Source organism: Erythranthe guttata, chromosome 4 (assembly GCF_056151865.1).
Source record: "Erythranthe guttata isolate IM_541 chromosome 4, IM_541, whole genome shotgun sequence".
Taxonomy (NCBI): domain Eukaryota; kingdom Viridiplantae; phylum Streptophyta; class Magnoliopsida; order Lamiales; family Phrymaceae; genus Erythranthe; species Erythranthe guttata.
The window spans coordinates 4515279-4542236 of NC_142536.1; the positions used below are offsets into that span (position 1 = coordinate 4515279).

At 33.8% G+C, this 26958-nt stretch overlaps 1 protein-coding gene and 4 long non-coding RNA genes across 8 annotated transcripts; all 5 read left to right on the forward strand.

Annotated features, from left to right (window-relative positions):
- The first annotated feature begins 538 nt into the window (after nt 1-538).
- Nucleotides 539-26290, forward strand: LOC105952933 (uncharacterized). Of its 4 annotated transcripts, none has more exons than XM_088816564.1 (12): nt 539-774; nt 1603-1645; nt 2359-2511; nt 3071-3706; nt 4062-4241; nt 4573-4810; nt 4924-4995; nt 5182-5256; nt 25328-25387; nt 25488-25589; nt 25697-25780; nt 25948-26290. In XM_088816564.1, exons 6-12 carry the CDS (start codon nt 4577-4579, stop codon nt 26140-26142), a joined length of 822 nt encoding a protein of 273 aa, XP_088672690.1. In that variant the 5' UTR covers nt 539-774; nt 1603-1645; nt 2359-2511; nt 3071-3706; nt 4062-4241; nt 4573-4576; the 3' UTR covers nt 26143-26290. The 4 variants fall into 4 exon arrangements, with proteins under 4 accessions (XP_088672690.1, XP_088672691.1, XP_012832101.1 ...); XM_088816565.1 differs by having other exon boundaries at nt 598-774; nt 4057-4241; XM_012976647.2 differs by lacking the exon at nt 1603-1645 and having other exon boundaries at nt 598-774; nt 4057-4241.
- Nucleotides 7808-8160, forward strand: LOC148770952 (uncharacterized). Its single transcript, XR_016030756.1, has 2 exons — nt 7808-7948; nt 8026-8160. It is a non-coding gene; the product is annotated as an uncharacterized LOC148770952 (long non-coding RNA).
- Nucleotides 13341-13695, forward strand: LOC148770953 (uncharacterized). Its single transcript, XR_016030753.1, has 2 exons — nt 13341-13483; nt 13561-13695. It is a non-coding gene; the product is annotated as an uncharacterized LOC148770953 (long non-coding RNA).
- LOC148770954 (uncharacterized) lies at nt 18876-19230 on the forward strand. The gene is made up of 2 exons (XR_016030755.1): nt 18876-19018; nt 19096-19230. It is a non-coding gene; the product is annotated as an uncharacterized LOC148770954 (long non-coding RNA).
- On the forward strand, nt 24411-24765 carry LOC148770955 (uncharacterized). The gene is made up of 2 exons (XR_016030754.1): nt 24411-24553; nt 24631-24765. It is a non-coding gene; the product is annotated as an uncharacterized LOC148770955 (long non-coding RNA).
- Nucleotides 26291-26958: the final 668 nt, after the last annotated feature.

The following is a 26958-nucleotide window of genomic DNA, read 5'->3' on the forward strand; positions in this document are numbered from 1 at the left end:
TATCTAAGCGAACCAACGATAACATGTAAACATGTGGTCACAAAATAATTTTAACAAAGTATTACTCGAAGGGCGTTTACACACGTAATTTTATATGGTCATTATTAACAAAGTAAATTATATCAAATTATGAAAAACCCCTATTGTTTAGGTAATTACAACCATCCCCTCAACTATAAAACTTCTTACACGTCCATCCTTGCGGTTTTAAATTTAATGGAATCTTCGAGATTATATGGAATATTATCACCTTTGTACCCCTTTTATCCCATTCGAACTCCACAATTTTGGAGCAATGTGATTATAATATGTGTTATTTGGCATGTAAATTGACCAAACAAGAGGGGGTTTTTCGTAAATTGAGGGGAGTAGATGTAATTATCCAAACAAGAGGGTTTTTTTCGTAAATTGACCATACCTCAGAGGTGATTGTAATTTACGCTTATTAAAATAAAAGGTCCTCCTCTATTAACATAATTTGTCACTTTCACTTGGTTGAATATGTCAATATGATCCAATCATGCCATTTTTTCTTTATAGGAAATTAAATAAATAAAATAAAATAAAACACCACCTCTTTCTTAAGATTCCCGTTTCAATCTATCGGCGAAATTGACATTTCCCCCAAAAAAAAGAAATGAAAAGAAGAGCAAATAAAATATTAATTAATAGGCGAAATTGAGATTGAATGTTCTGCGGGGTTTTGCGGACAATCGACCTCGTATACGATGATCGGGTTCGAGAATTGAAGATCTCCGCATTGGCATTGTTGGGGTAAGTTTGAATTTTCGCTCGATCTTCTCGCTTTTAGTGGTGGTTAAGTTAATTCGGATTTAATGGGGTTTTCAGTTGATTTACTCGGTTGTTGTGATAAAGTTTCGATGTTTTTGGCATTGCCTTTTCGAGCTGAAGGGGATGATTGTTAAGCATTTTAGTTCGATTTCTGTATAGTCAGATCTGTGTGGATACGGATTGTATGTTTTTTTTTTCTTTTCTGATTGCTGTTGTGGTGGTGGTGTGGTGTAATTCAGTCTCAAGCACACTGTACTCGTACTGCAGAATTTGGCTAGTGTAGTTCAATATCGAGTTTATCTGTAAAACGATAATCGGGTTTGTACGGTTTGTAAATACTCCTGAAGTTTTAGAACTGGTCAATACTTTAGATGCGAAGATATCGCAGTTGGAAGCAGCTCGTAGGTTTGTACGGTTTGTAGGTCATAATATACGTTTCTCCACTCTGTTCCTTGTTTGTGTCAAGCATGCCAAGTTAATAAGTTATCAAATCAATATGAGCTATATCCCCTATTGGCATATCTTTTGAATATTATTCCTAGGCCTTCTTGTTTTCTGCGTTTCTTTACTTTTTAAGTTCAGGTTGCTGAATAATTCCATGTTGTTGCAAGATTTTGTGTTTACTTTCAAAGTGTAAGTCACACTTTTGTCTTTGGTAAGCACTTAGGCCGTCGTGGCAGTGCTGTAGAAACACTATTTGGTATAGGCCAAGTTGATTAGAGGATCATTCATTGTTTCTGCTGGAATTCTTATTATTATGCTACTATGCTTGTAATCTGAACTGTGCACTGGATATATCAATTTCTATAGGTGGAGGTGGATCTGGGGCGACAGCTGCAGATGATGCAACGAAGTATAACCTCCTCAATTCTCTATTATTGGTTTAGTTTCTTAACTGCCTATGTGTATTTTTTGCTATGTGAGATGATCTTATTCTACATGGCTGATATGTGCATCACTTGGTTCCAATGGACCTCAGTTGGGTACAGAGCTGTAATTTTTCAATCGTTCTTGATCCTGCTTCAATTTATTTGTTATTTGAACAAGTACAAGTTTTTTCTTGTACATGGGAAATGTGTAAGCTGTGTTATTTCACTCATATACCTGTAAACAACTGTAGTAACTCATGGCTGTTTTAGTTGTTAGGGTGCCTTTTAACATAAATACATTAACTACGTTGGTGCTACTTCGCTGAAACTGGATAGAGAATAGCTCACTCAGAAAATTCAATGCAGTTGTGTGCATTAGTTGAATGGTATATGAAATCAACTTGTACCCTTATCGGCTGCCAAAGTTATGATGAAGTGTTTTTTCTCTTGGTGCACTGGCCGGAGAGATGAAACAATTCCTATTTAGTTTGTCTTTGCTTGTAAATGGCATTTTTTTTCTCTATCGTTATCTTCATGTTTAGCATTACCGATGGATGCCATGAAACAACTGTAGTTGACATATATTAGGGGCAAATGGAATTTCATCCTCATTTACTTTTTCCCCTCTCTCCCTGTGCTTCTCCTCTTCCTCTCGTCGTTCTTTTGGTGCTTATTGTTTTGGTTCTAATCGGTACAGGAAGGAGCTTCTAAGGGCTTTTGATGTAAGGCTTGTTGCAGTGCGGCAGGACCTATCTACCGCCTGTGCCCGTGCTGCTGCTGCTGGCTTCAATGTGGACACTGTCTCGGAACTTCAAATGTTTGCAGATAGGTTTGGTGCTCATCGTCTAAAGTAAGGACTCCAATAATTCCTTTTATTCACTATAGCAGCTCCAAAACCAAATTTCTCCCTCCCCACAGCGTTTAGAAAAGTGCCTGCACCATGCAAGCTTGATTAAGGATAACTAAGCTAACAATTAAAAAAAAAGTAGGGCAATAGTTGACTCCTTGTCGCTGGTAATGACTTATATACTGCTTAATTAGGCATTTGAACTCGCCTACTCAACTTTCCTTGGTCTAAATATTTCAAGAAAAAGAATACAGGGGTTTGGGATTTTACTGCATCTTAGTGGAATAGAATATTGGGCTATAGGATATACCAAGGCCATGAGAATGTTGATTCTTGCCTCTCTGGACGACTGATGTGGAGAAAATTGATATGCAAAACCACTTTGTTTCAGTTATAATTTCCTTCAACCAGTGTAAAGAAGTTGCACAAAACAATACCACTTCTGATAATTGTAAATGCCGGAGGATATTTTGTGTGTATTTTTCCCTTTTCATTCCTGAAATGCTATCTTATTTGATGGTAGTCGATATTAAAAGAGTCCATCTTGTCTATGGCTTTGCAGCAACGTGTGCAGCAAGTTCATCTCGTTAAGCAAGAGGGGTCCCGAACTCGGAAATCAGGATGGGGCCGTCCGTTCCTCATACGAGTCGGACATGTCCATCGATGACGACCCGACATCTCCACCACCCGAACCGGAAACCGCTACGTATCAGCATCCCCCCTCCACCTGTTACAGTTCCCTTACGTCGTACTTTCAGCAGAGAATCAAGTGTTGACAGGGAAGATGGAAACAAGACACATGACACCGTTCCAGAAAAAAAAGATAGGAAAGATGAAAGCTCAAGTCCTGATCAGAGTGTGCCCATTTCAGCCAGTCAGCTTGCAAGGCGGCTCAGTGTTCAGGACAGGATACGTCCGGAGGGAAGCCCGTTGTAGTGAAAACTGTTGAGCTGCGCAGGCTGTCCTCTGACTTTTTTTCGTCAAGCTAGTGATATGAGCATCGACTCGAGTGCTGAGAAGAAGGATATTGAAAGCCCATCATGCACACCAGCTCGAAAGGGATTGAAGGCGATTTTCCATCATTTCAGCTCGAAAGGGATTGAGGCAAGATCTGTTGGGGAAGCAGAAGGTATCCAGTACTTCTTTATCAAGTGTTGAGGCAAGAACTGCTGGGGAAACTGAATTTGCTGGAGAGAAGGTATCTATATAGGCTAAATTACATCCTCGCTGAGGGAAAGTCTAATTATAAAAAACCCCTTATGTTTCAGAAATTACATCCAGATCCCTGGAGTTTGTAAATTTCTTACATCCACCCCTACAAAGGGTGTTAATGTAAGAAATCTATTAATTGCAGGGGTAGATGTAATTATGGAATAATAAGGAGGGTTTTCGTATATAGACTTTAATATAAATAATAATAATAATAATAATAATAATAATAATAATAATAATAATAATAATAATAATAAAAAATATATTAAGTATATATATATATATATATATACTTGAATTAAGCAAAAGATAAAGTCAAATAATTTCTTTTTTGAGATTAGTTAAAACGACCACCAGCACAGCCCATCTCGAACATCCGCACTTTTACCCTAGGGTGTAGGGTCCATCGCATGGCCGAGTGGAAATTAGCTCAATCTTCCACGACGCCGTCTTATTTATGTTTTTCCGACACGGAGAGGTTCAGCGGTGTGACTCCGCTGAATCTAATTGCCATCTTAATGGTAAGATTCGATTCCAGCTCCTTCATTTTTTTTTTTTTTTTTTTTTTTAATAATATTATTTTTTTTGAGAAAAAATAAAAATAAAAAATAAAAATAAAACCAGAATGGCATGAAGGTAATTTCTTCTTCAATTAAAACAAACCAACTGCCTATAAAAAACGAACTCTCACGAAGTTATTCAAATTATTCTCTGTAACACTCTAAATCTTCACAATTTTCTTTGCTGTAAAATCTACTCTCGTGTTGTCATGTATTATTTAATTACAGAAGTAGTCGATTCATTATCATGCATTAAGTTCTTGAATTAACGGCAACGTTTTCTTGGTTTCAGGATTATGGATCACGAGAAGATGGCGCACTTAGAAAGCTTGAACAAGCAAAGAAACGAATGTATTCAAGTTTTGAACAAGCAGAACAACGAGAGTCTACAGATTCTCAATTCTCAAAACAAAGATCATTTGTTGGTGTTAATCCGCCAGCAGCAAGAACTCACGGAGGCTGTTCACAAACTTTTTGATTCTACAGCTCCCCCTCGACAAAACCATAACCAAAATGATGAAATAAATCCGGTAATGCTAATTTTCTTTAAAAAAAATCGAGTTCTTGCATTGTAATAGATTATTTTTGGCCTTCTTGAGTCTTAATAAATACTGTTTGGACTTCTTTGATTTTTTTTATCTAGGATATGAATGTGAATCTCCAGCAGCCCGTCCAACCACTTAATCTTTCATTGCCTGAGGAGGAGTTGCCTCAGGTAAAATCAAATTGTTTTTTACTTTTTTTAGATTTTTAGTAATTCTGGTAAGAGGTATAGATTATGATATCCGCATCTTCATTTAAAATTTTTAAGTTGATTTCTTGATTTGTAATTAGATATTTTTTAGGGTATGTAGTGATTTCTTCATGAGTTGTAATTTATTGCTCAAAATTTATTGTTCAGGGCGTGAATCGAAACCACGAGCAGCTGAATGTGAATCAAGAGCTGACCGCCATGCCACTAACTCTTTCGCCTGAGGTAGAAACAAAACATTGATTGTTTTCATTTTCATTTTTATTTTTAATTTTAATTTTCTCCTAAGAAAGGTTTTCGGGATTCTGATCATCAAGATATATTATTTTAGATTATATCAAATAATATTTTTAAATCTTCATAGAGACTTGTTATTTACTAGGAATAGCTAACCAGTAGTATATATACAGAATTCATTAGTATATAGACAGAATTACAGACCATTATTGTAACGCCCCGCATTTTCATAAGCATATGATATGAAATTATATTGAGTAAATTGATAATTCCCATTTCATGAATTAATTAGTAACTTTTACTTACCCTAAAATGACTACGTGAATTACATACAGTGCTGTTTTATGTTATGTCTATATTAGAGGAATGTGCGCGCGACTCGATTTGATAAGATGATTAAGTAATTCTAATTATGTGATTAAATGAATTATGTGCTTTAAATGAATAATTAATCTATGCAATGTATCTTTAATTGTTTTACGATTTATGGTTTAATAAAAGTAGATACATGTATGAATGTTGTGTGTATATGTATGCTGCGTGAGTTGATGCGGTATGTTGTGTATGTGGATGTATGACTTACTCCCCCAAGTGTTCTTTAATTGCTATTAGGACCCTATATTGTTTTAAATATTGCATAATGGTCCTTAAGGAAATTTCTGAAGACTTTCCAAGCATAAGCTTGTATATTGCCAATTACATCTTCTTTCTCCCTTCTTCGTCTTTCGTGGCAGCATAACACACACACACAAATCTCTTTTCTCCTCTTTGAGTCAACCAAGGAAGACTCCTCTTCTTTTACTCCCAACTTCTCTCACCTCACGACAGCTAACACACAATAGCAGAATTCCCTTCTCTTCACACTATCGGCTGCCTCCCCCAAGATACAACGAGAACTCTATCAAATTTCCCCTTCTTCTCTGGGAAGTTTCATATCTAATTAATGGGATTAAGTTCCCTTTAAAATCCCCCAAACTATGAAGAGGATCGGACAGAAGGGATAGCTCGAAGTTCAGCCCCAAAAGCCTTCAGCCAAAGCTCCGAGAATCCTTCGGTTCCCTCCTCTTCATTGTATTCGATTTTCTTCAAAGAGGTAAGGACTTTGGTCTTTACTGAATTGATGATAAATAATAAGATAGGTTTATGTTTTTAATTGATTCATATGTTTAGGAATCGGATTTAGGGATCTAGGTCAAGAAATATAGATTTCAATGAACCCTAGTTCGATTTTCAGATTCGTAGCCTCAGATTCCAGTGCATGATTCATCGATGATTTATTTTCTGAAAATTATGAAATTAATTACGCGTGTAGATGTTTCTGTTAGCTTCGTTTTGATATATGGTATGCGTAATTTGGAATTATATTGATCAAGTTATAAACCGTTTTCTGAAACTGCACGATTTCTGAGTCTTCTATGATTTATGTGTTAAATTAGATTTTATCTTACTCCGATTCATGCGATTCTAACTGGATATGATTATAGACTTATAAATCTGATTCTCATTGAAATTTCATGGTGTTTGGGTCAAAGAATGATTTATTTGGTATTTTTAAAGTTGAATGCTCTGTTCTGAAATTCTGTTGGTGTTACTGTACTAAATGAATTATTTCTCTCCCATGGATAGGTATTTTACTGAACTGTTTTAATATGGTATAAATCGCATATATGTGAACGTTGTGTGATAATTTCATTAGGTTTGTATGTACGGTTTAAGAGATATGAATTTTCAAAGTTGAAGTACCGAAGCTGCCAGATTTCCTTGTAGTTCTTTGGAATAGAGTATGTGGACTTGAACTTCATATATTATGTGCGTATGTGCTATTGTGATTATCGTATGCTTATATGTTAACATAAATGTATAACCTAGAAAACGTATGAATGATGCATTTAAGATAATCACGTTGGTATGTTATAACTATGAAAGTGGTTATATGAAATAATATGATAATTCCCTTCTCTTGTATGTGATATCTCTTGTATGTGGTACGTGTACGTTGCATAATATATGTGAATTCATGATGTCGATGAATTATAAGAATGTTTATTTATGAGTTTTGAGGTGATCATGTGATTTATTTGAATGAGAAGTTCCAAAGGAAGAAAATGGTTTGAATATGTTTGTTAGCTCCTTGGTTATGTGTCATATGGTTACGTGTTTTATGTTTAGTGCAAGTTTGATCTAACATGACTATATTATTGGAGTCGAATGATTTGTCATTTACGGTATTGCATGGTCAAGTATAGGAATGTCAGTATCTTAATATGGTTATCGGTCGAGTAGACACGGGAATACGAGGGGCCAGTATTCCAACTACGGTACTATAGACTAGAGTGGGTAGCTCCCCTCAAAACAGGCTCAGAATATCGACGTCTATTACCGATAACCATGTTATGAATCTGCTAGGGATACCGTCACATTATAGTAATTGCATTGACATAAGTATGAGTATGTTTATTTATACGTTTTGAATTGTTTATATGATTGGTCATTTATGATATTGCATGGTCAGTATAGGAAGTCAGAATCTTAAATGGCTATCGGTCGAGTAGACACGGAAATACGGAGGGGCCGGTATTCCAACTACGGTACTATAGACTATAGAGTGGATAGCTTCCATTAATAAACGGGCTCAGAATATCGACGTCTATTACCGATAACCATGTTATGAATCTGATAGGTATCCCGTCATATTGCATTTATGTGTTATATTTGTTAATACAGACTATAGGGACTTGATGTCTATATGTACTACAGCTAAGTGGTCGTTGCATCCCCATGTTAATACACCATTTTGTTTACGTGAGTACACCTTGTGAGTATACGTTAAGCAGGGGAAACTCGTCGCCCATGTCAAGGTTGAGGTTCTCGAAGCGGTTATGGAAACTGGTGGAGCGGAGTTCGAGGAATCACGAGCTTTTATATCGACCGACTTTTTTCAAAGATTATATTAGTCACTTGATTTTTAAGTGTTTTAACTTGAGAAGTTTATAGTTGTAATTACAATGTACTTTATTAAGGAATCTAGTCTATTAAACCGGGGTGTGTGTAAAATAAAGTTATTTTGTGTTCCGCTGAATTACAAGTATTTCTTTAAAACCCCGTCTATGTTGAAGTAGCACTCTTTATGAAAATTATATCTTTCAAGTGTGAGTTATGTTTTGAAGAAAGAAAAATACTTTGACGATTTCCAAACTTATTTTCTAAAGGATCAATTAGAATCCGAATGTTTTAATAAAGTCCATTTTTCTAAAAACTGTTCTTAATTATATAAACGACATGGAGGGTGTTACAAGTTGGTATCAGAGCAGTGTTTAATACACTGGATTCCTGATTATGGCCGAAGGCATTCGTGATCTCTCCTCCAGCTCCTGGCCGTAATACGAGGTTAGATTTATTGTTGTTCGAAATGGTATGATCTAATTTTTGAAGTAGAGAATTGGAATTTTATATAGACTTGTCTTTATATTCGATTGTGATATGTTTAGTTGATCTTAGTAAGTTATATATATACTTGTACTATGTGATATAAAGAGTAGTTCATATGATGTGATGCTTGAAGTAAAACTGAATTTAGCAAGGTATGATATGTCCTTTGTTTCAATTTTACAATTGTTGAGAGTTTGTTTAAATGGGCGTGCTTCGTATATGTTGGGATCTTGAACATCTCATTGGATTGACATTTATATGACTAATTTATCTAATCTTATCTCTTGATAGTAAACTTGAGTTAAATGATATGATCACGATGGTCGATTGTGCTAATCCTTAGTTATGTAGAATTCGAGCTATACTATTCATTTATTATCTTTAATTCGATCTATTTGATTTTAGAAATTAATTGGCTGATCGCTTGAGTCCGAATTATGTGGATTGGGTAGAGTATTATATGCTCTTTCTTTTAAATTGAATTATAGAATTCATGTTTATGCTTTGGGTGATATTTAACATGAGGCTTGTATGCTTGATATATGTCAAAACTTTGAGTATTTTATAGCTTCTCGCTTGTATGTTTATTTGATGAGAATTAATTCCTGGTTAATATGCTCAAATCTATTTATGTGACCATAAGAGTAGATTGTGTTAAACTTTGATTTTATGAACTCGAGTTTTGTGTTGTTACTTGATTATCCTTGATTCGAGGCATACGACTTTAGGAATTAACTATCCTATCTCTTGAATCGACTTATGTGAATTTTTATGTGATCATAAGAGTAGAGTGTGGTAATCTTTGATTTTATGAGTTCGAACTACATGCTTAAATTATATTGTTACTCGAGTATCTTGTCTAAGGTATGGGACTTTAGAAATTAACTATGTGGATTATATGTGTGTTCAATGTTTCGAATTTCTTGAATTATCTCATGCTATGTATGATTGGACGAAAGGTTATGATTTGAGTATTTGTTTGATGCTATGGTATGTTTGAATTATGTGGTAATGTTAAATCTATGAATTTGTTATTGAATGACTGAGAACTCTTTTAAGAGTATAATATATGGGGAGAATGGTTTTAATTATGAAGTATAAGGGCTCAAATGTTTTGATTTTGGAACTTGAGTATCAAATTGGGATTTTAATAAAGACTTTTGAAACTACTGACATATTTCAGATTTCATTTCATTTTACTCGATTGACTATTGTGATGCCTCTACATGGTCAAGATTATTTTGATAAGAGGATATTTGTAAAACCTTCTTCGAGTTATTTGAAATGCTCGAATGGATTTAAAAAAAAACTGATTTCTTACGAAACTTTGAGTTTTAAAGAATAAAAGCTAGTAAGAAGTATAAAAAAAAAAAAAAAAAAAGAAGTTCTTTTATATACATTCGAACCACTGTTGGTCATATTTATCTTTATCGCGAAATCGAAGAAGCTATACAGGGGTTTTCTCAGGCTTGTTCATATAGTACCTAACTTGGATAAGGAATTCTACGATATCAGTAGGAATTCAAATCTCTTCACTTCAACTAGGCCCACAGTTACAGAAATTCTACGGGAATCAAGATCGAGAAAAGGAAGTTTTCCAATCACTGACTCAAACCCATTGTCAAATTGTACTCAGCAGAAAATGGAGGTATGCAATTCATATCCTTAAGTTTTGAAATTATGTTCTAGCTTTGGTTTATGTGCAATTTATGTGTAGGTGATTATCTATTTATGTGACTTGAAGAGATTGTAGCATGTACTAATTCTCGTTATTAAAGGTTAATGAATCAACGATATATGATATGATGAAACCTATCTGAGTTAAACTATGTGATGCATTTTATTGATTGGTGATGCCATACATTACAAATTGTTTATGTGAATCTTATGTGCATATTAGGACTAAGCATGATTAATATGCATCCAGGGGTACCATGCGGCAAAATGTTTTTTGTGAGGGCAAGAGAATTTTAACTGTTAAAGGGTATTTCTAAATTGAATTTTATTTCAGAAAATTTGGAAGTCTCACTGAGACTCGATTTCGATTTTCCTCGAGTAATGATACTCATGCTAAGGCTCTTTTCAAAATTTCATTTAAAGAATCTTTTACGAAATGCATGTTTCAGATTTTAGTCATGAAATGACTCTTGCCAAGAGTTGAGGAACTATTTTTCAAATTATTTGGTAACCTCGATCAAAATGAATTTTACCCAATCATGGGTAGAAAAGGATTTTTGTCATAACTCGGTATCATCATCTTTTATGGAGATTTTTTTTTAAATTTTGAGGACAAAATTTATTTTAAGGGGGGAAGATTGTAACGCCCCGCATTTTCATAAGCATATGATATGAAATTATATTGAGTAAATTGATAATTCCCATTTCATGAATTAATTAGTAACTTTTACTTACCCTAAAATGACTACGTGAATTACATACAGTGCTGTTTTATGTTATGTCTATATTAGAGGAATGTGCGCGCGACTCGATTTGATAAGATGATTAAGTAATTCTAATTATGTGATTAAATGAATTATGTGCTTTAAATGAATAATTAATCTATGCAATGTATCTTTAATTGTTTTACGATTTATGGTTTAATAAAAGTAGATACATGTATGAATGTTGTGTGTATATGTATGCTGCGTGAGTTGATGCGGTATGTTGTGTATGTGGATGTATGACTTACTCCCCCAAGTGTTCTTTAATTGCTATTAGGACCCTATATTGTTTTAAATATTGCATAATGGTCCTTAAGGAAATTTCTGAAGACTTTCCAAGCATAAGCTTGTATATTGCCAATTACATCTTCTTTCTCCCTTCTTCGTCTTTCGTGGCAGCATAACACACACACACAAATCTCTTTTCTCCTCTTTGAGTCAACCAAGGAAGACTCCTCTTCTTTTACTCCCAACTTCTCTCACCTCACGACAGCTAACACACAATAGCAGAATTCCCTTCTCTTCACACTATCGGCTGCCTCCCCCAAGATACAACGAGAACTCTATCAAATTTCCCCTTCTTCTCTGGGAAGTTTCATATCTAATTAATGGGATTAAGTTCCCTTTAAAATCCCCCAAACTATGAAGAGGATCGGACAGAAGGGATAGCTCGAAGTTCAGCCCCAAAAGCCTTCAGCCAAAGCTCCGAGAATCCTTCGGTTCCCTCCTCTTCATTGTATTCGATTTTCTTCAAAGAGGTAAGGACTTTGGTCTTTACTGAATTGATGATAAATAATAAGATAGGTTTATGTTTTTAATTGATTCATATGTTTAGGAATCGGATTTAGGGATCTAGGTCAAGAAATATAGATTTCAATGAACCCTAGTTCGATTTTCAGATTCGTAGCCTCAGATTCCAGTGCATGATTCATCGATGATTTATTTTCTGAAAATTATGAAATTAATTACGCGTGTAGATGTTTCTGTTAGCTTCGTTTTGATATATGGTATGCGTAATTTGGAATTATATTGATCAAGTTATAAACCGTTTTCTGAAACTGCACGATTTCTGAGTCTTCTATGATTTATGTGTTAAATTAGATTTTATCTTACTCCGATTCATGCGATTCTAACTGGATATGATTATAGACTTATAAATCTGATTCTCATTGAAATTTCATGGTGTTTGGGTCAAAGAATGATTTATTTGGTATTTTTAAAGTTGAATGCTCTGTTCTGAAATTCTGTTGGTGTTACTGTACTAAATGAATTATTTCTCTCCCATGGATAGGTATTTTACTGAACTGTTTTAATATGGTATAAATCGCATATATGTGAACGTTGTGTGATAATTTCATTAGGTTTGTATGTACGGTTTAAGAGATATGAATTTTCAAAGTTGAAGTACCGAAGCTGCCAGATTTCCTTGTAGTTCTTTGGAATAGAGTATGTGGACTTGAACTTCATATATTATGTGCGTATGTGCTATTGTGATTATCGTATGCTTATATGTTAACATAAATGTATAACCTAGAAAACGTATGAATGATGCATTTAAGATAATCACGTTGGTATGTTATAACTATGAAAGTGGTTATATGAAATAATATGATAATTCCCTTCTCTTGTATGTGATATCTCTTGTATGTGGTACGTGTACGTTGCATAATATATGTGAATTCATGATGTCGATGAATTATAAGAATGTTTATTTATGAGTTTTGAGGTGATCATGTGATTTATTTGAATGAGAAGTTCCAAAGGAAGAAAATGGTTTGAATATGTTTGTTAGCTCCTTGGTTATGTGTCATATGGTTACGTGTTTTATGTTTAGTGCAAGTTTGATCTAACATGACTATATTATTGGAGTCGAATGATTTGTCATTTACGGTATTGCATGGTCAAGTATAGGAATGTCAGTATCTTAATATGGTTATCGGTCGAGTAGACACGGGAATACGAGGGGCCAGTATTCCAACTACGGTACTATAGACTAGAGTGGGTAGCTCCCCTCAAAACAGGCTCAGAATATCGACGTCTATTACCGATAACCATGTTATGAATCTGCTAGGGATACCGTCACATTATAGTAATTGCATTGACATAAGTATGAGTATGTTTATTTATACGTTTTGAATTGTTTATATGATTGGTCATTTATGATATTGCATGGTCAGTATAGGAAGTCAGAATCTTAAATGGCTATCGGTCGAGTAGACACGGAAATACGGAGGGGCCGGTATTCCAACTACGGTACTATAGACTATAGAGTGGATAGCTTCCATTAATAAACGGGCTCAGAATATCGACGTCTATTACCGATAACCATGTTATGAATCTGATAGGTATCCCGTCATATTGCATTTATGTGTTATATTTGTTAATACAGACTATAGGGACTTGATGTCTATATGTACTACAGCTAAGTGGTCGTTGCATCCCCATGTTAATACACCATTTTGTTTACGTGAGTACACCTTGTGAGTATACGTTAAGCAGGGGAAACTCGTCGCCCATGTCAAGGTTGAGGTTCTCGAAGCGGTTATGGAAACTGGTGGAGCGGAGTTCGAGGAATCACGAGCTTTTATATCGACCGACTTTTTTCAAAGATTATATTAGTCACTTGATTTTTAAGTGTTTTAACTTGAGAAGTTTATAGTTGTAATTACAATGTACTTTATTAAGGAATCTAGTCTATTAAACCGGGGTGTGTGTAAAATAAAGTTATTTTGTGTTCCGCTGAATTACAAGTATTTCTTTAAAACCCCGTCTATGTTGAAGTAGCACTCTTTATGAAAATTATATCTTTCAAGTGTGAGTTATGTTTTGAAGAAAGAAAAATACTTTGACGATTTCCAAACTTATTTTCTAAAGGATCAATTAGAATCCGAATGTTTTAATAAAGTCCATTTTTCTAAAAACTGTTCTTAATTATATAAACGACATGGAGGGTGTTACAAGTTGGTATCAGAGCAGTGTTTAATACACTGGATTCCTGATTATGGCCGAAGGCATTCGTGATCTCTCCTCCAGCTCCTGGCCGTAATACGAGGTTAGATTTATTGTTGTTCGAAATGGTATGATCTAATTTTTGAAGTAGAGAATTGGAATTTTATATAGACTTGTCTTTATATTCGATTGTGATATGTTTAGTTGATCTTAGTAAGTTATATATATACTTGCACTATGTGATATAAAGAGTAGTTCATATGATGTGATGCTTGAAGTAAAACTGAATTTAGCAAGGTATGATATGTCCTTTGTTTCAATTTTACAATTGTTGAGAGTTTGTTTAAATGGGCGTGCTTCGTATATGTTGGGATCTTGAACATCTCATTGGATTGACATTTATATGACTAATTTATCTAATCTTATCTCTTGATAGTAAACTTGAGTTAAATGATATGATCACGATGGTCGATTGTGCTAATCCTTAGTTATGTAGAATTCGAGCTATACTATTCATTTATTATCTTTAATTCGATCTATTTGATTTTAGAAATTAATTGGCTGATCGCTTGAGTCCGAATTATGTGGATTGGGTAGAGTATTATATGCTCTTTCTTTTAAATTGAATTATAGAATTCATGTTTATGCTTTGGGTGATATTTAACATGAGGCTTGTATGCTTGATATATGTCAAAACTTTGAGTATTTTATAGCTTCTCGCTTGTATGTTTATTTGATGAGAATTAATTCCTGGTTAATATGCTCAAATCTATTTATGTGACCATAAGAGTAGATTGTGTTAAACTTTGATTTTATGAACTCGAGTTTTGTGTTGTTACTTGATTATCCTTGATTCGAGGCATACGACTTTAGGAATTAACTATCCTATCTCTTGAATCGACTTATGTGAATTTTTATGTGATCATAAGAGTAGAGTGTGGTAATCTTTGATTTTATGAGTTCGAACTACATGCTTAAATTATATTGTTACTCGAGTATCTTGTCTAAGGTATGGGACTTTAGAAATTAACTATGTGGATTATATGTGTGTTCAATGTTTCGAATTTCTTGAATTATCTCATGCTATGTATGATTGGACGAAAGGTTATGATTTGAGTATTTGTTTGATGCTATGGTATGTTTGAATTATGTGGTAATGTTAAATCTATGAATTTGTTATTGAATGACTGAGAACTCTTTTAAGAGTATAATATATGGGGAGAATGGTTTTAATTATGAAGTATAAGGGCTCAAATGTTTTGATTTTGGAACTTGAGTATCAAATTGGGATTTTAATAAAGACTTTTGAAACTACTGACATATTTCAGATTTCATTTCATTTTACTCGATTGACTATTGTGATGCCTCTACATGGTCAAGATTATTTTGATAAGAGGATATTTGTAAAACCTTCTTCGAGTTATTTGAAATGCTCGAATGGATTTAAAAAAAAACTGATTTCTTACGAAACTTTGAGTTTTAAAGAATAAAAGCTAGTAAGAAGTATAAAAAAAAAAAAAAAAAAAGAAGTTCTTTTATATACATTCGAACCACTGTTGGTCATATTTATCTTTATCGCGAAATCGAAGAAGCTATACAGGGGTTTTCTCAGGCTTGTTCATATAGTACCTAACTTGGATAAGGAATTCTACGATATCAGTAGGAATTCAAATCTCTTCACTTCAACTAGGCCCACAGTTACAGAAATTCTACGGGAATCAAGATCGAGAAAAGGAAGTTTTCCAATCACTGACTCAAACCCATTGTCAAATTGTACTCAGCAGAAAATGGAGGTATGCAATTCATATCCTTAAGTTTTGAAATTATGTTCTAGCTTTGGTTTATGTGCAATTTATGTGTAGGTGATTATCTATTTATGTGACTTGAAGAGATTGTAGCATGTACTAATTCTCGTTATTAAAGGTTAATGAATCAACGATATATGATATGATGAAACCTATCTGAGTTAAACTATGTGATGCATTTTATTGATTGGTGATGCCATACATTACAAATTGTTTATGTGAATCTTATGTGCATATTAGGACTAAGCATGATTAATATGCATCCAGGGGTACCATGCGGCAAAATGTTTTTTGTGAGGGCAAGAGAATTTTAACTGTTAAAGGGTATTTCTAAATTGAATTTTATTTCAGAAAATTTGGAAGTCTCACTGAGACTCGATTTCGATTTTCCTCGAGTAATGATACTCATGCTAAGGCTCTTTTCAAAATTTCATTTAAAGAATCTTTTACGAAATGCATGTTTCAGATTTTAGTCATGAAATGACTCTTGCCAAGAGTTGAGGAACTATTTTTCAAATTATTTGGTAACCTCGATCAAAATGAATTTTACCCAATCATGGGTAGAAAAGGATTTTTGTCATAACTCGGTATCATCATCTTTTATGGAGATTTTTTTTTAAATTTTGAGGACAAAATTTATTTTAAGGGGGGAAGATTGTAACGCCCCGCATTTTCATAAGCATATGATATGAAATTATATTGAGTAAATTGATAATTCCCATTTCATGAATTAATTAGTAACTTTTACTTACCCTAAAATGACTACGTGAATTACATACAGTGCTGTTTTATGTTATGTCTATATTAGAGGAATGTGCGCGCGACTCGATTTGATAAGATGATTAAGTAATTCTAATTATGTGATTAAATGAATTATGTGCTTTAAATGAATAATTAATCTATGCAATGTATCTTTAATTGTTTTACGATTTATGGTTTAATAAAAGTAGATACATGTATGAATGTTGTGTGTATATGTATGCTGCGTGAGTTGATGCGGTATGTTGTGTATGTGGATGTATGACTTACTCCCCCAAGTGTTCTTTAATTGCTATTAGGACCCTATATTGTTTTAAATATTGCATAATGGTCCTTAAGGAAATTTCTGAAGACTTTCCAAGCATAAGCTTGTATATTGCCAATTACATCTTCTTTCTCCCTTCTTCGTCTTTCGTGGCAGCATAACACACACACACAAATCTCTTTTCTCCTCTTTGAGTCAACCAAGGAAGACTCCTCTTCTTTTACTCCCAACTTCTCTCACCTCACGACAGCTAACACACAATAGCAGAATTCCCTTCTCTTCACACTATCGGCTGCCTCCCCCAAGATACAACGAGAACTCTATCAAATTTCCCCTTCTTCTCTGGGAAGTTTCATATCTAATTAATGGGATTAAGTTCCCTTTAAAATCCCCCAAACTATGAAGAGGATCGGACAGAAGGGATAGCTCGAAGTTCAGCCCCAAAAGCCTTCAGCCAAAGCTCCGAGAATCCTTCGGTTCCCTCCTCTTCATTGTATTCGATTTTCTTCAAAGAGGTAAGGACTTTGGTCTTTACTGAATTGATGATAAATAATAAGATAGGTTTATGTTTTTAATTGATTCATATGTTTAGGAATCGGATTTAGGGATCTAGGTCAAGAAATATAGATTTCAATGAACCCTAGTTCGATTTTCAGATTCGTAGCCTCAGATTCCAGTGCATGATTCATCGATGATTTATTTTCTGAAAATTATGAAATTAATTACGCGTGTAGATGTTTCTGTTAGCTTCGTTTTGATATATGGTATGCGTAATTTGGAATTATATTGATCAAGTTATAAACCGTTTTCTGAAACTGCACGATTTCTGAGTCTTCTATGATTTATGTGTTAAATTAGATTTTATCTTACTCCGATTCATGCGATTCTAACTGGATATGATTATAGACTTATAAATCTGATTCTCATTGAAATTTCATGGTGTTTGGGTCAAAGAATGATTTATTTGGTATTTTTAAAGTTGAATGCTCTGTTCTGAAATTCTGTTGGTGTTACTGTACTAAATGAATTATTTCTCTCCCATGGATAGGTATTTTACTGAACTGTTTTAATATGGTATAAATCGCATATATGTGAACGTTGTGTGATAATTTCATTAGGTTTGTATGTACGGTTTAAGAGATATGAATTTTCAAAGTTGAAGTACCGAAGCTGCCAGATTTCCTTGTAGTTCTTTGGAATAGAGTATGTGGACTTGAACTTCATATATTATGTGCGTATGTGCTATTGTGATTATCGTATGCTTATATGTTAACATAAATGTATAACCTAGAAAACGTATGAATGATGCATTTAAGATAATCACGTTGGTATGTTATAACTATGAAAGTGGTTATATGAAATAATATGATAATTCCCTTCTCTTGTATGTGATATCTCTTGTATGTGGTACGTGTACGTTGCATAATATATGTGAATTCATGATGTCGATGAATTATAAGAATGTTTATTTATGAGTTTTGAGGTGATCATGTGATTTATTTGAATGAGAAGTTCCAAAGGAAGAAAATGGTTTGAATATGTTTGTTAGCTCCTTGGTTATGTGTCATATGGTTACGTGTTTTATGTTTAGTGCAAGTTTGATCTAACATGACTATATTATTGGAGTCGAATGATTTGTCATTTACGGTATTGCATGGTCAAGTATAGGAATGTCAGTATCTTAATATGGTTATCGGTCGAGTAGACACGGGAATACGAGGGGCCAGTATTCCAACTACGGTACTATAGACTAGAGTGGGTAGCTCCCCTCAAAACAGGCTCAGAATATCGACGTCTATTACCGATAACCATGTTATGAATCTGCTAGGGATACCGTCACATTATAGTAATTGCATTGACATAAGTATGAGTATGTTTATTTATACGTTTTGAATTGTTTATATGATTGGTCATTTATGATATTGCATGGTCAGTATAGGAAGTCAGAATCTTAAATGGCTATCGGTCGAGTAGACACGGAAATACGGAGGGGCCGGTATTCCAACTACGGTACTATAGACTATAGAGTGGATAGCTTCCATTAATAAACGGGCTCAGAATATCGACGTCTATTACCGATAACCATGTTATGAATCTGATAGGTATCCCGTCATATTGCATTTATGTGTTATATTTGTTAATACAGACTATAGGGACTTGATGTCTATATGTACTACAGCTAAGTGGTCGTTGCATCCCCATGTTAATACACCATTTTGTTTACGTGAGTACACCTTGTGAGTATACGTTAAGCAGGGGAAACTCGTCGCCCATGTCAAGGTTGAGGTTCTCGAAGCGGTTATGGAAACTGGTGGAGCGGAGTTCGAGGAATCACGAGCTTTTATATCGACCGACTTTTTTCAAAGATTATATTAGTCACTTGATTTTTAAGTGTTTTAACTTGAGAAGTTTATAGTTGTAATTACAATGTACTTTATTAAGGAATCTAGTCTATTAAACCGGGGTGTGTGTAAAATAAAGTTATTTTGTGTTCCGCTGAATTACAAGTATTTCTTTAAAACCCCGTCTATGTTGAAGTAGCACTCTTTATGAAAATTATATCTTTCAAGTGTGAGTTATGTTTTGAAGAAAGAAAAATACTTTGACGATTTCCAAACTTATTTTCTAAAGGATCAATTAGAATCCGAATGTTTTAATAAAGTCCATTTTTCTAAAAACTGTTCTTAATTATATAAACGACATGGAGGGTGTTACAAGTTGGTATCAGAGCAGTGTTTAATACACTGGATTCCTGATTATGGCCGAAGGCATTCGTGATCTCTCCTCCAGCTCCTGGCCGTAATACGAGGTTAGATTTATTGTTGTTCGAAATGGTATGATCTAATTTTTGAAGTAGAGAATTGGAATTTTATATAGACTTGTCTTTATATTCGATTGTGATATGTTTAGTTGATCTTAGTAAGTTATATATATACTTGCACTATGTGATATAAAGAGTAGTTCATATGATGTGATGCTTGAAGTAAAACTGAATTTAGCAAGGTATGATATGTCCTTTGTTTCAATTTTACAATTGTTGAGAGTTTGTTTAAATGGGCGTGCTTCGTATATGTTGGGATCTTGAACATCTCATTGGATTGACATTTATATGACTAATTTATCTAATCTTATCTCTTGATAGTAAACTTGAGTTAAATGATATGATCACGATGGTCGATTGTGCTAATCCTTAGTTATGTAGAATTCGAGCTATACTATTCATTTATTATCTTTAATTCGATCTATTTGATTTTAGAAATTAATTGGCTGATCGCTTGAGTCCGAATTATGTGGATTGGGTAGAGTATTATATGCTCTTTCTTTTAAATTGAATTATAGAATTCATGTTTATGCTTTGGGTGATATTTAACATGAGGCTTGTATGCTTGATATATGTCAAAACTTTGAGTATTTTATAGCTTCTCGCTTGTATGTTTATTTGATGAGAATTAATTCCTGGTTAATATGCTCAAATCTATTTATGTGACCATAAGAGTAGATTGTGTTAAACTTTGATTTTATGAACTCGAGTTTTGTGTTGTTACTTGATTATCCTTGATTCGAGGCATACGACTTTAGGAATTAACTATCCTATCTCTTGAATCGACTTATGTGAATTTTTATGTGATCATAAGAGTAGAGTGTGGTAATCTTTGATTTTATGAGTTCGAACTACATGCTTAAATTATATTGTTACTCGAGTATCTTGTCTAAGGTATGGGACTTTAGAAATTAACTATGTGGATTATATGTGTGTTCAATGTTTCGAATTTCTTGAATTATCTCATGCTATGTATGATTGGACGAAAGGTTATGATTTGAGTATTTGTTTGATGCTATGGTATGTTTGAATTATGTGGTAATGTTAAATCTATGAATTTGTTATTGAATGACTGAGAACTCTTTTAAGAGTATAATATATGGGGAGAATGGTTTTAATTATGAAGTATAAGGGCTCAAATGTTTTGATTTTGGAACTTGAGTATCAAATTGGGATTTTAATAAAGACTTTTGAAACTACTGACATATTTCAGATTTCATTTCATTTTACTCGATTGACTATTGTGATGCCTCTACATGGTCAAGATTATTTTGATAAGAGGATATTTGTAAAACCTTCTTCGAGTTATTTGAAATGCTCGAATGGATTTAAAAAAAAACTGATTTCTTACGAAACTTTGAGTTTTAAAGAATAAAAGCTAGTAAGAAGTATAAAAAAAAAAAAAAAAAAAGAAGTTCTTTTATATACATTCGAACCACTGTTGGTCATATTTATCTTTATCGCGAAATCGAAGAAGCTATACAGGGGTTTTCTCAGGCTTGTTCATATAGTACCTAACTTGGATAAGGAATTCTACGATATCAGTAGGAATTCAAATCTCTTCACTTCAACTAGGCCCACAGTTACAGAAATTCTACGGGAATCAAGATCGAGAAAAGGAAGTTTTCCAATCACTGACTCAAACCCATTGTCAAATTGTACTCAGCAGAAAATGGAGGTATGCAATTCATATCCTTAAGTTTTGAAATTATGTTCTAGCTTTGGTTTATGTGCAATTTATGTGTAGGTGATTATCTATTTATGTGACTTGAAGAGATTGTAGCATGTACTAATTCTCGTTATTAAAGGTTAATGAATCAACGATATATGATATGATGAAACCTATCTGAGTTAAACTATGTGATGCATTTTATTGATTGGTGATGCCATACATTACAAATTGTTTATGTGAATCTTATGTGCATATTAGGACTAAGCATGATTAATATGCATCCAGGGGTACCATGCGGCAAAATGTTTTTTGTGAGGGCAAGAGAATTTTAACTGTTAAAGGGTATTTCTAAATTGAATTTTATTTCAGAAAATTTGGAAGTCTCACTGAGACTCGATTTCGATTTTCCTCGAGTAATGATACTCATGCTAAGGCTCTTTTCAAAATTTCATTTAAAGAATCTTTTACGAAATGCATGTTTCAGATTTTAGTCATGAAATGACTCTTGCCAAGAGTTGAGGAACTATTTTTCAAATTATTTGGTAACCTCGATCAAAATGAATTTTACCCAATCATGGGTAGAAAAGGATTTTTGTCATAACTCGGTATCATCATCTTTTATGGAGATTTTTTTTTAAATTTTGAGGACAAAATTTATTTTAAGGGGGGAAGATTGTAACGCCCCGCATTTTCATAAGCATATGATATGAAATTATATTGAGTAAATTGATAATTCCCATTTCATGAATTAATTAGTAACTTTTACTTACCCTAAAATGACTACGTGAATTACATACAGTGCTGTTTTATGTTATGTCTATATTAGAGGAATGTGCGCGCGACTCGATTTGATAAGATGATTAAGTAATTCTAATTATGTGATTAAATGAATTATGTGCTTTAAATGAATAATTAATCTATGCAATGTATCTTTAATTGTTTTACGATTTATGGTTTAATAAAAGTAGATACATGTATGAATGTTGTGTGTATATGTATGCTGCGTGAGTTGATGCGGTATGTTGTGTATGTGGATGTATGACTTACTCCCCCAAGTGTTCTTTAATTGCTATTAGGACCCTATATTGTTTTAAATATTGCATAATGGTCCTTAAGGAAATTTCTGAAGACTTTCCAAGCATAAGCTTGTATATTGCCAATTACATCTTCTTTCTCCCTTCTTCGTCTTTCGTGGCAGCATAACACACACACACAAATCTCTTTTCTCCTCTTTGAGTCAACCAAGGAAGACTCCTCTTCTTTTACTCCCAACTTCTCTCACCTCACGACAGCTAACACACAATAGCAGAATTCCCTTCTCTTCACACTATCGGCTGCCTCCCCCAAGATACAACGAGAACTCTATCAAATTTCCCCTTCTTCTCTGGGAAGTTTCATATCTAATTAATGGGATTAAGTTCCCTTTAAAATCCCCCAAACTATGAAGAGGATCGGACAGAAGGGATAGCTCGAAGTTCAGCCCCAAAAGCCTTCAGCCAAAGCTCCGAGAATCCTTCGGTTCCCTCCTCTTCATTGTATTCGATTTTCTTCAAAGAGGTAAGGACTTTGGTCTTTACTGAATTGATGATAAATAATAAGATAGGTTTATGTTTTTAATTGATTCATATGTTTAGGAATCGGATTTAGGGATCTAGGTCAAGAAATATAGATTTCAATGAACCCTAGTTCGATTTTCAGATTCGTAGCCTCAGATTCCAGTGCATGATTCATCGATGATTTATTTTCTGAAAATTATGAAATTAATTACGCGTGTAGATGTTTCTGTTAGCTTCGTTTTGATATATGGTATGCGTAATTTGGAATTATATTGATCAAGTTATAAACCGTTTTCTGAAACTGCACGATTTCTGAGTCTTCTATGATTTATGTGTTAAATTAGATTTTATCTTACTCCGATTCATGCGATTCTAACTGGATATGATTATAGACTTATAAATCTGATTCTCATTGAAATTTCATGGTGTTTGGGTCAAAGAATGATTTATTTGGTATTTTTAAAGTTGAATGCTCTGTTCTGAAATTCTGTTGGTGTTACTGTACTAAATGAATTATTTCTCTCCCATGGATAGGTATTTTACTGAACTGTTTTAATATGGTATAAATCGCATATATGTGAACGTTGTGTGATAATTTCATTAGGTTTGTATGTACGGTTTAAGAGATATGAATTTTCAAAGTTGAAGTACCGAAGCTGCCAGATTTCCTTGTAGTTCTTTGGAATAGAGTATGTGGACTTGAACTTCATATATTATGTGCGTATGTGCTATTGTGATTATCGTATGCTTATATGTTAACATAAATGTATAACCTAGAAAACGTATGAATGATGCATTTAAGATAATCACGTTGGTATGTTATAACTATGAAAGTGGTTATATGAAATAATATGATAATTCCCTTCTCTTGTATGTGATATCTCTTGTATGTGGTACGTGTACGTTGCATAATATATGTGAATTCATGATGTCGATGAATTATAAGAATGTTTATTTATGAGTTTTGAGGTGATCATGTGATTTATTTGAATGAGAAGTTCCAAAGGAAGAAAATGGTTTGAATATGTTTGTTAGCTCCTTGGTTATGTGTCATATGGTTACGTGTTTTATGTTTAGTGCAAGTTTGATCTAACATGACTATATTATTGGAGTCGAATGATTTGTCATTTACGGTATTGCATGGTCAAGTATAGGAATGTCAGTATCTTAATATGGTTATCGGTCGAGTAGACACGGGAATACGAGGGGCCAGTATTCCAACTACGGTACTATAGACTAGAGTGGGTAGCTCCCCTCAAAACAGGCTCAGAATATCGACGTCTATTACCGATAACCATGTTATGAATCTGCTAGGGATACCGTCACATTATAGTAATTGCATTGACATAAGTATGAGTATGTTTATTTATACGTTTTGAATTGTTTATATGATTGGTCATTTATGATATTGCATGGTCAGTATAGGAAGTCAGAATCTTAAATGGCTATCGGTCGAGTAGACACGGAAATACGGAGGGGCCGGTATTCCAACTACGGTACTATAGACTATAGAGTGGATAGCTTCCATTAATAAACGGGCTCAGAATATCGACGTCTATTACCGATAACCATGTTATGAATCTGATAGGTATCCCGTCATATTGCATTTATGTGTTATATTTGTTAATACAGACTATAGGGACTTGATGTCTATATGTACTACAGCTAAGTGGTCGTTGCATCCCCATGTTAATACACCATTTTGTTTACGTGAGTACACCTTGTGAGTATACGTTAAGCAGGGGAAACTCGTCGCCCATGTCAAGGTTGAGGTTCTCGAAGCGGTTATGGAAACTGGTGGAGCGGAGTTCGAGGAATCACGAGCTTTTATATCGACCGACTTTTTTCAAAGATTATATTAGTCACTTGATTTTTAAGTGTTTTAACTTGAGAAGTTTATAGTTGTAATTACAATGTACTTTATTAAGGAATCTAGTCTATTAAACCGGGGTGTGTGTAAAATAAAGTTATTTTGTGTTCCGCTGAATTACAAGTATTTCTTTAAAACCCCGTCTATGTTGAAGTAGCACTCTTTATGAAAATTATATCTTTCAAGTGTGAGTTATGTTTTGAAGAAAGAAAAATACTTTGACGATTTCCAAACTTATTTTCTAAAGGATCAATTAGAATCCGAATGTTTTAATAAAGTCCATTTTTCTAAAAACTGTTCTTAATTATATAAACGACATGGAGGGTGTTACAATTATGATCGGACAAAGATTTTCTGTCTAATCAATTACACAATATCGACATCATTAGTTACATACATTTATATACTGTATGCCAGAATTCGTAAACTATTGTTTGCAGCCTGCAGGTCTTGATGCACATTTGATGATTTATATTGTGATCTTTCTTTCAGGACATGAGCATGGACCACGAGCAAACCTCTCCTGTTCTATTGCCACCCGAGTTGGGTCAGGTATAAGTGAAATATTAATTAAATTTGATTTTCATTTTGTAGATTTTTACTATTTTGGTTCGGGCATTGTCTTCATTTAAAATCGTTTGTGTATGTTCAGGAGATGGATATTAATCCCGAGCAGACTGTTATGCCGCTTCCTCTACCTGTGCCTGAGACATATCAAAATTTGGACCAAAATTCACACATTTTTTATTTTCAGGTTTTGCCTCAGTTAACTACAAAATACATAATACATTTGTTGTTTTTTTTTTCTTCGTAGAAATCAACGTCTACAATTATTTATTAGAGTCGTACCTTCTTGAACAGGGATTCGAACCTATGGATCATGATCAAATGGATGAAATTTTACCCAGCAGCCGCGTTTCTCTTCCGCCGCGTGGGTCGCGTCAGGTAATTACTGTTTTGTAATTTTCTCTATATCAGATGTATTACTCCGCTTGAGTTACAATTTCTAAATTATAAACCAGCAATTTTTTAGGCAATTTCTACGTATTAAAAAGGTTGTTTCTTCGTCTTATTTTGATATTAAATTGATTAGCATGATAATTGCATTGCAGCGAACAAGGTCTCGAACCCAGAATACTAGTGGCATCTCCGTCTATGCTGGAGTACGAGATAGGAACCGAGGTATGGCTTTTCATCAAATGAGAGACGTCAAGATCTGGAGGAAGCCATTACCCTCTTCAGCAGAAGTGTGCGGAATTCACCGTTGGGAAAAGACGAAAGGAAAGAGAAGCAAGCTACGCCTGTAATTAGTTGGCCAGCAAAATTTTACATACAATGCCTGGTTTGGTATTCACATTTATATTTCTATGATGATTTTTTCCGAATAATATGTTAAGACAGGTACGAGAATTTGCTTAAAACTTGTGATGCATGCATATAACATTTTTTCCGTAATTGGGTTTTTTTTTTCTGTACCTGGTGTACATTTCGATTACCAGGTGTATAGCAAAATTTGATCGTCATAGATATTCGATTGATATACTAATTGATTGAACTCGACTTCGTTTTGAAAGTATGATATGAATTTCGATAAATGTTTCATCCATTTGAAATCAAATATAGGGCCTAAATCAATGGACATTAATAATTGGAGGGAGATAACAATTATGGGAGGGATTAATCCTCCAACAACAAAGGAGAAGAAGATTATTCTTTAGGTTTAGGTGTTGAGATTAGATAATTTTTTGTTTAGAATTTTATTTAAATTTGTTTTAATGTCACATTTCCACCAAATTATAAAATTTTCATTTATTTTAAGTTTATTCAAATACCTCAATTTAATTTTATTTTAAAAAAGATATCCATTTTTATGTTTTGCATTGAATAAAAGATGTTTCCGAAGACCTCAAAACTAGGGGTGTAAATGAGTCGAGCCAGCTCGACAAAAACTGGAACTCTAACTCGATTTTTTCGAGCTCGAGCTTTCTGACGAGAGTCCGAGCTCATTTTTTATGAAAGTTCGGTTAGAAAAGGAAGTTTTCTTGGAATAAATCAGAATTTTGTTATTATTTGTACCCCAAATAAAAACATCATTTAAAGTACTATTTAATTTTTATACTAGC